Below are 14,900 nucleotides of genomic sequence, written 5' to 3' on the forward strand. Positions count from 1 at the left end.
TAATAAACAAATTTCATAGTTGTGAAAAATACCTAAAGTTTTCAGCGAGGAGACAGGCATTTGTGTTAGAATCATCTCCACCAATTACAACAAGGCCATCCAGATCAAGCTTCTGAGAAGTTTCTTCAGCTTGCTTAAACTGAAAATAGAACCGAACTGACAATTAATACCTTGAACTACAACTAAGACGTCTCAAAATGAAAATTCTGGGAAGGAAGAGTTTCACCTGATCTGGAGTTTCCCTCCCCCACTACATATCATATCAAAACCACCCCGGTGAAACAAAAATGCATTTAAATCAAGAATTGCATTCAAATGGCAATCACTTCGCATCAAGACTGCACATATTCACACCGACTATTCTAACAAGTGAAAGCTAGAAATCCCTTCAAGAAAATTAACCTGATTGAGATACGGGTAGATAAATTGTGGAATCAATTCTACATATTTACCATTAAAGCTAAGTTTTGGGTTGGGCTGGTATTATAAGTACCTTTGGGCTTAAAAATGGCAGTTTCATTGTTTTTTCATTTTAATTTTGCATGTCCATTGTCTTGAACGTGCCGCAGTCGTGCCCTTCATCAAGTGTGCAGTCGTGAACTGCTCTGTTTTATACAGATGAAGCAAGAAGATGGGCTTGATTACTGATATTATTTATTTATTTATAAATATATAGTTTTAAAAAATTGGACATATCTGAACTTGAAATACTGGTAATGTCAATAATTCAGTTATTATGAACATGTCAGCACATCATAACTATTTTTAGTTTCAATTAGTGGTAATATTTTACTGTAGATCGACCATCAACCATCACATTACCAATCATTTCTGAATATATCTGCATAAACATTATGCAGAGCCTATTAAGAGTCTCATCTCATGTATGCGACATTCCATTTTTTCCTTGAATTCTTGAAGAAACTACTTCAACTTTGCAACGTTCACCAAAGTTGAGTCCAAACGAAATTTTAATTCTAAAGCGGTTACAAAGAGAAATGAGTACCTTGCAAGCATAATCAAATCCAAAACTTGTGGGGACCTCTTTGCATTTGAGATCGCCATCAATAGTTTTTGGGCAACCAATCTTTCGGGTTTCCAAATTCCTACTCCTAATTTGAAAACAACTGAAAGAAGGGGAATATAGAAAACACAGTCTTGCACATAAAAAAAAAATGGCACCCTAGAGTAATTAATTAATTACTCAACCTCATATTTCTGCAATTAAAATAACATATAATAGCTTATACATATATGAACAATGAGAGTGAGAAAGAGAGAGCAAAAAGGAGGGAGGTAATAAACAAATTTCATAGTTGTGAAAAATACCTAAAGTTTTCAGCGAGGAGACAGGCATTTGTGTTAGAATCATCTCCACCAATTACAACAAGGCCATCCAGATCAAGCTTCTGAGAAGTTTCTTCAGCTTGCTTAAACTGAAAATAGAACCGAACTGACAATTAATACCTTGAACTACAACTAAGACGTCTCAAAATGAAAATTCTGGGAAGGAAGAGTTTCACCTGGTCTGGAGTTTCCCTCCCCCACTACATATCATATCAAAACCACCCCGGTGAAACAAAAATGCATTTAAATCAAGAATTGCATTCAAATGGCAATCACTTCGCATCAAGACTGCACATATTCACACTGACTATTCTAACAAGTGAAAGCTAGAAATCCCTTCAAGAAAATTAACCTGATTGAGATACGGGTAGATAAATTGTGGAATCAATTCTACATATTTACCATTAAAGCTAAGTTTTGGGTTGGGCTGGTATTATAAGTACCTTTGGGCTTAAAAATGGCAGTTTCATTGTTTTTTCATTTTAATTTTGCATGTCCATTGTCTTGAACGTGCCGCAGTCGTGCCCTTCATCAAGTGTGCAGTCGTGAACTGCTCTGTTTTATACAGATGAAGCAAGAAGATGGGCTTGATTACTGATATTATTTATTTATTTATAAATATATAGTTTTAAAAAATTGGACATATCTGAACTTGAAATACTGGTAATGTCAATAATTCAGTTATTATGAACATGTCAGCACATCATAACTATTTTTAGTTTCAATTAGTGGTAATATTTTACTGTAGATCGACCATCAACCATCACATTACCAATCATTTCTGAATATATCTGCATAAACATTATGCAGAGCCTATTAAGAGTCTCATCTCATGTATGCGACATTCCATTTTTTCCTTGAATTCTTGAAGAAACTACTTCAACTTTGCAACGTTCACCAAAGTTGAGTCCAAACGAAATTTTAATTCTAAAGCGGTTACAAAGAGAAATGAGTACCTTGCAAGCATAATCAAATCCAAAACTTATGGGGACCTCTTTGCATTTGAGATCACCATCAATAGTTTTTGGGCAACAAATCACCCGGGTTTTCAAATTCTTACTCCTAATTGGAAAACAACAGAAAGAAGGGGAATATAGATAACACAGTCTTGCACACACAAAAAAAAAAAAAAAAAAAAAAAAAAATGGTACCCTAGAGTAATTAATTACTCAACCTTATTTTTCTGCAATAAAAATAACATATAATAGCTTATCCATATATGACAATGAGAGTGAGAAAGAGATAGCGAAAAGGAAGGAGGCAATAAACAAATTTCATAGTTCTGAAAAATACCTAAAGTTTTCAGCGAGGAGACAGGCATTTGTGTTGGAATCAAGATCAAGTTTCTGAGCAGTTTCTTCAGCTTGCTTAAACTAAAAATAGAACCAAACTGTCAATTAATGCCTTGACTACAACTAAGACGTCTCAAAATGAAAATTCTGGGAAGGAAGAATTTCACCTGATTTGAAGTTTCAATCTTATCCCTCCCACTGCATATCATATCAAAACCACCCCAGTAAAACAAAAATGCATTTAAATCAAGAATTGCATTCATATGGCAATCACTTCGCATCAAGACTGCACATATTCACACTAACAATTCTAACAAATGAAAGCTAGAAATCCCTTCAAGAAAATTAACGTGATTGCGATATGGGTAGATAAGTTAAATCAAAGTTCGTGGATAAACCACCACACAGCCCTTCGTACCTATAAGTCAAAAGAAGAAATAAACAGAGATAACACATAGAGCACTAACAACAAAGTACAATTTTTTTCGTATCATCTCGTGGCCATTCGCTCGTACCATTCGTAAGTTTACATTTGAAAGTCAATTAGCTGTAAGCCTAACACATCACTTTATTGGTCATTTTCTTTACGAGTTCATAATGGAAGTCTAGATACTTGGTACCGCTAATTATCAAATATGAATTTAAAAGATCTTAATGCATTTACCAACATGCATATTTTGGAGATCTCAACTGATTTGCCTACTACCCAAGTGCTAAATATAATATGTGTTATCACTAAATTATTAAACATGAGCGTTTAAGTAAAACAACAAAAGTTCATAATGGATTTGGTATATTTTCAAAACCTGATAACATAATGGATTTCTGATTTTCTCTTGCTTAAACAACCATACTAATGATGATCTATGAATCCTTGAAGAATGCATATCCCATTCACTTTCAGTCACCAATTGGAACAGTATTCTCTCAACTTCTGAACCATAGGAAGTGTCGCGACTAGCATCAGCAACAGACCTACAAAACCCATATATATTCACCATTTGTGTGACCATAAATGGGTCATGGTATCCACATAGTAAGCCACTTTTGCTAACAAGAATATACTGTTCCAGAGATGCTAAACCATCTTCTCATCAACAAGTCTGGCAAAGAGGTACATAGACAACAAATATATACCAAAAAGAGGATACAACAAAGAAGAAACAAAAGTGTGTTACCTATCATCATGTAATGAACTTACATATAGTAACAACAAAACAGTGAACTGACAAGAAGAAAGATCCGAGTCATTGGAGCTTTCCTATCCAAGTAGAAACAGTAAATCAACTGGATCAGATGGTAAAAATGATACAGGTTCTCTAATGCATTGTGAAATCATTTCGGAAGATGACATCCACCAGAGAACTGAGCATTAGATACACTCTCCATTTCATCTTTTCACAAGGAAATGAGCCTAGACATCTAAAAGAGAAACTCAAATAACACGCATCAGAAGTGTGTTTGCAAAATCTATGGTCCTGAGATGTCAGGATTTTGGAGCAAAATCGAATGAAAAGTTTCCAATACCCCCAAAATAAGTTCCTCTTCAGTTACATTGATAGTTGCTAAAACCCAAGGTAGTAAATGTATTGTACATACATCAAGAGCACAATTTTTCATTTCTTTGGTGATAGAGTCGTCCATGATAGTATTGACTTGACTATATATATAGAACTCCTTGAGAAGGTGTAAAGAATGTAAAAGTTGACCTGGTTGTATTTTGAAGGTACTGAGACAAAATAAAACTACATGTTGATGTTGCTAGATGCGGCACCCTATGAGATGGAGACTTCATAATCGTGATCAGGATTGCACAGGTTGTTGCAAATGTGTCTGGATGTATGCCCATCTCCCCAGTTACATTCTTACGGAGCATACTCGTCAAAATAAGAACTAGTTCTTCAATATGAGATACAACCACTACTCCAAGACACTGAGAAATGCATTTCAAAATGAGACCAAGTGTTTGGCTGTGAATTGGATGGAAAGGAACTTCAGCAACATGACGCAACACTAGAATTAGTGTTGCAAATCCAACCGCAAGCCTTTGAGGGCAATTCAGCTCTTGAAAGAAGATCAAGGGCCTGAAGACAAGCCCTTGCTAAGGGATCCTTACCTTCAGCTATGTGCAACTCATTCTATTATCCTAGAATTCGAAGTTTCTGGCATATGTTCTATTTTGAAAAAAGAATGTGTAGTTTTCATGTATTTAATAGCACAAAATAGCCAGATATCTATGACCTTGACTAGTTTCAATGTATTTACCAACACAAAAATAGCTAGATATCTACGACCTTACTTAAACAGGAACTGTTTTATAGGTTGTACATACATGTCCTTGAGTTCTAAAAAAAATAGCAAGATATCTTTATCTCTGACAGATTATGCTTGTTCAAGAATTTTCAAGACTACGATTAGGATTTGTTTCATAGGTTGTACATCTGTGTCCTTTCGATCTAAAAAAAATAGCTAGATATCTTTATCTCTGACAAATTATGCTTGTTCAAGAATTTTCATGACTACGATTGCTCATCTGAAAATCGTAATATCTCAAATACATAATCCACTATATTTTCTTCATTGTTGGTTTGGCTTGATGGAAGTGCCCTCTGAGGACAAATAACTAATTATTAGCTCCAGAGTGTTAAGTTGGAGATCTTAGTCTGACGAAAGCAGAGGACCTTTGATAGAAACTTAGAGTTGATATGCCATTGCAAAATTTTACTTCTGATATGCCATTGCAAAATTTTAGTCATTTAGGGCAGCGTTTGTTAATTTATTGGAAAAGAGGTCGATTAAAATCTTTGGATAAGTTTGTTTACAAGATTGACTAATCAGAATTTAGAAACTTAGAGTTGAGCTAAGAAGTCGTGTAGATGAAAACTCATCTGGGTATATCTTTTGGGGGTAGAATATCCAATTGAAACCTATAACCATACTGTAGATGCGCAGCTCTGTGGTTGAGCAGAATTTTGTAAAATGGTTCTTCAGTCTGGAAATAACTTGCACATGAACAAAATGTTTTGAGTTGCATTTTCTTGTAGCTTTTGCTTTCTTTCTTCAATATCCTAGCAAGCAACTTTGTTGGTGGAATGACATATCTTCAAGTCCGAGCTCAAATAGGTCGATTTATCTTGTTGCTTTGGAATTTCAAGTTTTTTATTCATTTTGGGAGCCACTACTCTAATTGGGATTTAAGTAGTGAATAAACTTAATTTCTACTCCTTCCATAGAGTGTTTGAAATTTTTTTGTTATCGGCCTTGCCACAAGAGGTGGTCATGGATCTTTCTATGGGGTTTCCATATTTTAGTTCATTTTATGTTGTTCTTGTACTGATAAAATTAATTTCTTTTGGGGCTGCTTAGTTATGATAAGCAAAGACTGATTTATAATTTTTAATAAAGTTATTAGTTTACTACATTTAGAAAGGCTGATTTATCATTTTATGTTGTTCTTGTACTGATAAAATTAATTTCTTTTGGGGCTGCTTAGTTATGATAAGCAAAGACTGATTTATAATTTTTAATAAAGCTATTAGTTTACTACATTTAGAAAGGCCTAATGCAGCTTTATTGTGTTTCAGGTTGGGCCTTATTGCAACCATTAAGGTATGCAGTTTTCCATCCATTATGACATAATACCACGAGTATCCATTTCTCGTATTTTCTCAAAGCATTCAGGTTAGTTGTCAGTATAGAATGATCATGCAGTATTCTCGAGGTTGGAAATAATTATGTTTCATAGCTTTTTTTTTAAACATTTATTCTGGTAGTGATGCACAATGAATGAATGAACAGGAATAGTTAGATACATATGGTTCAAAGTCCACACACTCGCTTGCTCACACTCACACACACATATACATACAAACAAAACTTTCATTATCACAAAGGAGGTTACAAGGGATGGGAGATGAGGCTTCCCCACCTAGCTACGGGGATGACAAAAACACTTCCCGATTGGCATGAATTTGAAGAAAAAAGTAATTAAAAATGTTATTAAAGATTAAACACTAGAATAAAATGTAAACCCTGAAAATGCGATTCAAGGCCATATGAAATGTGTGATGTAAGGATAGAATAGAAAATAACCAGGTTTTGCAGAGAAACAGAAAATTCTATAATTTCTGAAGCGTCCCTCCCTATTTTTAACCAACTACATGGATGACTAAACTCATTACTTGATTCATTTTAGAACACTGGTTTTATTGGGTCAGCCTCAGGACTACAAGTGTGTCATGAGCTTCATTCTGTAGTAACAAAACACATATTGAAGGCATACAGAATGCTGTCTAGGAGGGGTTGAAAGCAGTAAAAGGGAGAGGAATTTGTGGAAAATTAACAAGATAATATTCTGGTAGTTGTCAGTATATAAATCAATACACATCAGATAAAAGAAGATGAGAAATGAGAAACTTGGCTTCATCTGTATGCAAATGCAAACATTCAAAAATATCACCCAAACTCATGCACCACCAGCTACAAATTATAAACTAGAAAGAAGATTTAGCCATCATGTTCGGTCTAGGAAACACAGAAAAAGTGGTTTTGAAGAAGTTGACAAACCTACATATTTCAATCGGACATCATCATTTTGAGTCTTCATGAGCGCCTCCAGAGATAGGAACAAAAGTTCTGGGCAAAATGCAGAGAGAATATCATTTTCAGTACTATGGTTAGATGCATATTGAATTGTGGTCAATTTATATAGAACAAAGAGGATCTCTCCCCGTATCTCCTTGCTGCATATGAAGAGTAATTCAGAACTTGTCATAAAGAATGCATATGCACAGTACAAAATAATTTGCTTCTTTCGAATTATTCAGTTTATCACCTTGGTAATTCAAGGCCTGGCACGAGATTTGACGCGAGGCCATCGTTGTTCTTAATTTGGCCATGGAAATTTGTTGTCCGATAGTTTAAAGCTGCCCAAGAAGCTGTACAGAAATCTGAAGAGTTTGATATTAGGTAATGTTTGTTTCCTTTGGTTGTTGTAGCATTATGAATTTATTGCTGTAACTTTCCTTTTCATTGTCATTTGTTTGGCTGGTTCGTTAAGTGTCCACTAAACTCTGAGAAAGCTATTTCTGTGTTTATGTCTGAGAAAGCTACCTCTTCTGGTCTGGCAGTAGTAGCCAATTTTTTATTCCTCCCCGAAATTTTTTTTTTTAAAAAAAAAAAAAAAAAAAAAGGGAAAAAACAAAACGAAGAAAAAACATGTGTAATTGGTTTCCTGTCTGTTGAAGTGAAATCAGTCTCTTATTAACTACAGGCAGACCTAAGCATTCCATAACAATGAAGCTAAAAGGAACAAATGAAAAAAAAAAAATAATAATAAAAAAATAATCACCTGATGAAATACGCATTCCATAACTACAGGCACAAGGAAGCATTCCAACGAAATACGCACGAATCTAGAACAGTAGAACAAACATGATTACCATATACCCCTGATGGCGGCTCCAAGACAACGCGCCAGAAGAAAGCCGATCCGAAACTCTGGCGATAAAGTCGTCGCAAAGAGATCCATCACCGTTAACTTCAGTAACATCACAGAGGTGACGAACAAGATCAGCGACTTGGCGAGCAATGGCGTCATCGTCGAAGGAGCAGAGTGCGGCGACGAAGGGAGCGACAATGAAGTGAGAATCGAAAGTGAGGAAGGTCTGGAGGAATGGAGACTGAGAAGGAGCCTGGGAGAACTGGGAGAGCGCGTAAGGGACGTGAACTGTGGGAGAGAGGGGATCGGAGATGAGATTGGAGAAGCAGAGAAGGCAAATGGTTCCTCCTTCCTCCGTATGGAGGTAGATCGATGATCGGTGGCCATGGGAGCGTGATTTTGGAGGAAGTTCAACGTCTGAGGAGTAGGGTTTCAAAATTTTGGCCGTTGAGTTTTGCTAATAAATAACAAACAAATCATACCACTCTCCAGCTGGAAATTATTTTTTAAATATTTGTTTATTTTTATCAAATTTATTGTCACTTTTATCAGCTTTTTTATTTTTTATTTTTTTGTTAGGAGAAAGCAGAGATTCAAATGGGGCTTGTCTGTGTTTTTATAGGAAGGAGAGAGAAAGAAAGAGAGGTGGTTTCTGGGGTTTTGCTGCTGCAGGGAATGAGTAAGGGAAGAAAAAGGCGAAGTGGAGGCGTCAAATACGGCTGTATTTTGCCTATTCCCGAAGATGAACTAAATAAATGAAGGTTTAATGATCCAATTAGAATAAATTTGAACTAAGTTTCAAAAATTAGAAAATATAATACAATTCAAACTCAAAAAACATAAGGCTAGATTAGTCATAATAATAACCTTTTGACCATACCCTTTGTCTAAAGAATAATCACATACTTTTTTCTTCAAATAATAATAATATATTTTCAAAAGTTGCATTTTAATCATCATATTTATTGTTTCAAAACTAATCTCGAATGAGAAATTCTTTAGAATTTCAAAAAGAAATCGAAATTCAAAATGACGTAGTGATTACCTTAATTAATACGGTGGTCTAAATTTTCGTTATAGATCGATATCACATCATTTCATCCATCGATTTTGTCCAACATTCTAAAGAATTTCTACTCATTGATATTTTTTAAGGAAAAATACATATTTCTTTCCTCAATTTTGAAATTGTTTCAATTTTACCATTGAGATTTAAGTTTTGTTTCGATTTGGTTTCTAGATTTCAAGACTTATACTTTTAACCTCAAATTTTCATTAAATGCTCACTTTTAGTCATTGACATTAATGTCTATTAATTAATTTAAAATAATTATGAAGTAAATTTAAAATTTAATATCGATAAAGATAGTAAAACTTAACTGATTATAATTCTTTTTATTCTTTTAAATTAATTTATAAACATTAACACACTAAATACAAAAAGTAAGTATCTAGTAAAAGATCGAGGATAAAAATGTAAATGTTGAAACGTATGGATAAAATAAAAACAAATTTCAAATCTCAAGAGTAAAATCGTTACATTTTGAAACCTAAATCCTAAACCTTAAATCAAATTCAGAACTTACAGATTAAATAGATAACATTTTGAAATCTACAAACCAAAATAAAAACTAGACATAAAATCTATGGACCAAAAAATATTTTTTCTATCTTTTAAACGTTTAGAAATGTTCAAGGATAATATTATAGCGTAACTTTTACAAATTAATATATATGGATATTTCCTACACAAATAGCAGAAGAATATATATATTTTAGCTAAAATTTAAACTAAGCAAGAACAGAGAGGGAAATAAAAGGAAAGTAAAAAATAATAATAATCATAAAAAGAAAAAAGAAAAAAAGGGCCAAATTCAATGCATAATCCACGCTTCTGTCCAAATCTCGCTCTCTTCTTAGAATTTCGCTCTCTCCAGCTTTCTCGCTGGGTTGGCTCTCGCTCTTGCTAGTCGCGCTCTCGCTCTCGCTCGCGCCTTCGCTCCCGTTCTCGTTGGTTTTGCTCTCGCTCTTACTCTTGCTGGTCGCGCTCTCGCTCTCGCTCTCGCCTTCGCTCCCGCTCTCGCTCTTGCTCTCCCTGGTCTAGGTCTCGCTCTCGCTCGCGCTCTCGTTCTCTTTACTCTCGCTCTCTTCAATGTTCTCTCCAATCTCGCTAGTTTGCACGCGTGGTTGCCTTCACTGCTTGTGGATTCCACTTCCTCTTTTTAACTCTTTCAAATTTTAAGAGTATATGATATTCACCTCCAATTCTTCCAATGAGCAGTGCCCAAACAAAAAGTTATCTACTGCCCGTTGTCTTCTGAATTAGCTAGCGTCCAACTTCTAATTAGTCCTCCATGATTCTGCTCCCTCATTCATTATTTTTGGATAATGAAAAAATTTCCAATTAGCTAGCGGGAGCCAAAGCGCGTGGACAACCAATATTTTTGTTTAATTTTATTTTTCCGAATTGACTTTAATATAATATTCCGAGTCAAAATCTAAAGTATATTTTTCATATAATTCTCGTATCACAGTGGCCAATGGCAGTTTATTTTTTATTTTTCGAAACAAACAATGTCTAATTAATGGTTTCGTACATCGATAAATGGTTCAATTTCCCTTTTTAATTAATTGGAAACCAATAATTAAATATTCAACATTTTTTAAGAGAAAAATTAAATATTCAACCTGATAAAAACACTAATTTATTTATTTATCTTTGGTGTTTAATATCACTTTTGGTATTTAAACTATACTAAAACTAATAATCCGCCTTACATTCAATTTAATTTATGTATTTAAAAATCTATAACAATCTAGTCTTTATTTTGAAATTAAATTATTTCAAGGCTCAACAAAATTCATCTATATGGATGATCAATATACTAATTGTCTATCCAATATATTTATAAACTATAAAATCAAAATTGTTAAATAATAAAAACTAGCATTAATTTGGATAGAATATTCTTTTACGACGTATATATTAAATTGTTACAAAATTAAAAGTATGTGAACTAAAATGTTACAAAATCAAAATTCATATACAAAATTGTTGCTTTCACAAAACCAAAAATGATTTTAACCTTCAATGTAATATCACGTACTTACTTAATGACATATTTGAGAGTAATTTTGAAATTTTTAAATTAACTCTTATAATTTTCAAAATTATTCTAAAACAATCAGTCATAACTAAAGTTGATGATATGAAAATTATATATAAAAGTATAAAATTAAACATCAAATTAATTTTGAGTGATTAAGAACATATTTCATTGTGATTTAATCAAAGTTATTTAACAATTTCAATGCACGATTCACTTATATATTCCACGTATACTGAGAACTCACAACAATTGATTATTGAAAACAAAAGAAATATACATAGAGTATTTTTAAAGCTTTAAAAATTGGAAAACTGAAAAACAAAATAAATTCAAAAAGAAAAAAAAAAAACAAGGACAATTGTTTTAAATGAAAAATTACTCGAAATACTTTTAAATATAGTAAAATGTCAATGTCTATAGTGATACATATTGATCACTGATAGATGTCTCTCAGTCTCTCAGTATTTTTCGTTGATAGATATCTACCATTGCTAGATATCATTGATAGATATTTATCAGTGTCTATCACTAATAGATAGGGTTGGCAAAATTTCCCATCGAAGTGGGAAATCCTCAATTTGACCAAGGATAGGGTCAAACTGGGGACCTGCTATGCTCCACTTCGGCCCTGTTATCAACACTACTACTCATAGATAATGACATTTTGTTATATTTATAAATAAATCAACTATTTTAATATATTTGAAAACGAATAGCCCCATAAAGAAAATCTATACAATTATTTTAAACCTAGAAAAGTAAAAAGTTATGGGAAAGTATTTTTTTTAAGTCCAAAATGACAACTAAGAATGTTGGTGGGAATCAATGTCCTTATTACTAAAGATTAATTAATAACAAAGTTCTCTTGTTTTATCAGCAGACAAAAGATAACTAATACATATTTTCATTTCCCAAACAATAAAACAATAGTAATAATAAGATTTTTTTTTCTTTTATCTCCAAAGAATATTTTCACTGTATAAATTGAAATTGAGTCGTTAATTTTAATTCAATATATGAAAATAATTAAATTATATTTTTACATATTTATGTTTTGATTATTTTTAGAATAAAATTTTAAATAAATGACCTGATTAACCCGAACTAACCCAACCCATTCATGGTGGGTTGGATTGAATTCATTTTTTAATAAGGGTTATTTGAGTTGAAAAAATTTACAACCCGAACAATTAGGTTTGGTTTAAAAAGTCTTTGCAACTCAACCCAACCAAACTCATTGACACCCCTATTTGCAACTGCTTTTTTCTAAAAGTGTTCAACCCAAACCAACTCACCAATACCCCAACCCGTAACTACCAATTTTGAGATAATAAGATAGAGGTTGGATTCTTCCACCCTACATATTTTTAAAATAACCTAAAAAAATAAGAATGATCAATATTTTACGTTGTATATATAATCTTTTATTCTTCTAAATTTAGAAGTTTGTATTATGTTTATATATATAAAAGGGAAAATATATCGTCAAATCGAGCATAACTCAATTGACATCAAATGTGTGCTAGAAACTATGAGATTCATGGTTTGAGAGAAATATATATCATCTTCCGTTCTATTGTTATGCTCTCTATAAATAGCTTTCATAGGATTTTAATGAGAAAATATTGAAGCAAAATATGTGCATGAAATTTAAATTTGCAAATTGGGTATTAGGGTTTATGCTAATTTAACATGTCTTTCAACATTTTTATTTAACATAATAAACTAGGTTAATACAATTAGTTGATTCCCCATTGACAAAAAAAGTCTACTACTTCATGAGTTTATATATAGGTACACTTTTTCATTAATTTGTCACCCAAATTATTTTAAAATACTGATTGGGTTAATTAATTTTGTTTTGTATTTTTTTTTAATAGAAATTCAGAAGGTTCAGCTTTTGATTTTGGAGAACGGGAAGAAGCCATAGTTTTTCAGGGGGTTAAGCTTGGAAATGATGAACCCAACAAATCTCCACGTAAAAAATTTTTTTTTTTTTTTTTTTTTTTTTTTTGTAATTTTTATTAAACTTTACTGAGGAGAGAGATGTTAAAAAAAATCTCTTTGATTCCTTCTAATTGTATGATTTCATTGCAGATTTTCTTACAGGAAAGCTTGCTGCTATTCTTGAAATGTAACTTCATTGATAAATTATTATTCTTTTTTTTTTCTCTGATCCCAATAAATGAAAAGGAAATCCAATTCATGGGCAGAGTTTTTTTTCTGAATTCTGGCAGATTTTCTGACGATTAACTGATATGAAAACAGAGAGACTTTATTACCATTGCTTTGGCTTTATAAAATGACCAAACTGTTCTCATTCTTCAATACATAATCAAAAAAATTACCATACGAATTATGGAAGAAAACAATGTGTTTTACTTTCCTTCTCAATTTGATAACACTCAAACTCAATAACAATTTCATAATCACAATTCTATTTCCCCTCAAAACTCTGTCAGCAATCTAATTTTTCCATTTTTTTTTCCAGTTCAATCTTGCTTTCTTTTGCCAAAAATGGGTGTAATTTAACATTATTCTTTACATGGTTATTTGAGTTTTGCATGAACCAAACTGAATAAATTCAAAACTAACCGGTAATGTGTTTATATTAAATTTTAAAACTTATTTTCAAATGTGCTTTGCAACTTAGCTGACAATGCACTATCTTTTCTAAACAATAGGGGTACAAATATCTAAATTTTCTATTTTTAGATACCTTTTCAGACATGTATTCGTCAATTAAGTAAAAAATTGTTGGGGTTTTAATAACCGATAAATCGCCAGACTGAAACATTTAAATCGATATTGTTGAATGAGAAATTTTGGACCGATCGCAAATTGCCACGCCATTTACTAAATTAATGACGAAATTCCAAATAATTGAATTTGAGACTAATTAGAAGTTGACATTTGTCCCAAATTGAAGTTGCAGACATAAATTGGCGATGTGTTTCCTTCGTAGCCGTTGGATTTAATAAAATTACTTCGTTCCAATTTGATATTATTATTTGGGCTAAAAGTCCAATTTAGCCCATAAATAGACTTAATTTGACCAAAATGTCAAATAAGGCCCAAATCCAATTAGTCAGGCCCATGGACCGACTAAGCCCAAGCCCATGAATTCCAGCAGAGAACTCTATAAATAAAGGAGTTCTCCTCATTTGTGGGTCAGCAATTCTATACTCCAGAGAGCTTATAGAGAATTTCTTTACAATTAGAAGACTCCTTGACTCTTGAAGCTGACCACATCTAAAGACTGAAGTCCTTCGAAGATAGAAGCATCCTGAAGACTGAAGTCCTTTGAAGATGCAAACATTCCAAATATTCTGAAGACTGGAGTCCTTTGAAGATACAAGCAATTCTACATTTAGAGAGTCCAAAGAGAATTCATCAACAAGCAGAAGACTCCTAAGACTCCTAAAGCTGCACTCTTAGAAGATAGAAGACCCTTAAAGACTGAAGTCCTTCGGAGATACAAGTATTCTTCCAAGACTTCAACTACACGATCATCACGCGCTTCGCTTTTTCAAATCAAGTGTACACATTCAACTAAGAGAGAATTAAAGGATCAAGTACTAGAGATCGAACTACATCGCATCAAATCAACTTAAACATCAACACCAACTTAAGTTCAACTCCACAAAACAAGTTTCTCTGGAAGCCTCGCGTGAACATTAATCCTCCAAAAGGATCAACAAGCCCAAAAGT

The 14,900-nt window shown here is 32.9% G+C and overlaps 1 protein-coding gene and 1 pseudogene across 50 annotated transcripts in view; both read right to left on the reverse strand.

The window, feature by feature from the left end:
* The window catches only part of LOC150037417 (uncharacterized), a 39,799-nt gene that overhangs the window by 8,727 nt on the left and 16,172 nt on the right, over positions 1–14,900 (reverse strand). For 30 of the 50 annotated variants that reach the window (XR_016528505.1, XR_016528496.1, XR_016528521.1 and 27 more), the window contains exons 1-9: positions 7,990–8,130; positions 7,474–7,588; positions 7,206–7,381; positions 2,807–2,925; positions 2,641–2,720; positions 2,304–2,409; positions 1,330–1,902; positions 1,007–1,127; positions 33–605 (exon numbers count right to left, since the gene is read on the reverse strand). Coding sequence is in view for 1 of the 50 variants with exons in the window: in XM_090312097.1 (XP_090168223.1) it covers positions 1,814–1,902; positions 2,641–2,720; positions 2,807–2,837; positions 7,206–7,381; positions 7,474–7,588; positions 7,990–8,032 (534 nt within the window). In the remaining 49 variants the exon portion in view is untranslated. Of the gene's footprint in view, positions 1–32; positions 606–1,006; positions 1,128–1,189; positions 1,903–2,303; positions 2,410–2,640; positions 2,721–2,806; positions 2,926–7,205; positions 7,382–7,473; positions 7,589–7,989; positions 8,131–14,900 lie in introns of those variants that run through there. The other 20 variants (XR_016528486.1, XR_016528485.1, XR_016528527.1 and 17 more) reach the window with 17 other exon arrangements.
* On the reverse strand, positions 3,621–6,268 carry LOC150037418 (protein PUTATIVE RECOMBINATION INITIATION DEFECT 1 pseudogene; annotated as a pseudogene).

This window comes from Benincasa hispida, chromosome 3 (genome assembly GCF_027475165.1).
Source record: "Benincasa hispida cultivar pf3 chromosome 3, pf3_genome.v1.1, whole genome shotgun sequence".
In the NCBI taxonomy this organism is placed as follows: Eukaryota; Viridiplantae; Streptophyta; class Magnoliopsida; order Cucurbitales; family Cucurbitaceae; genus Benincasa; species Benincasa hispida.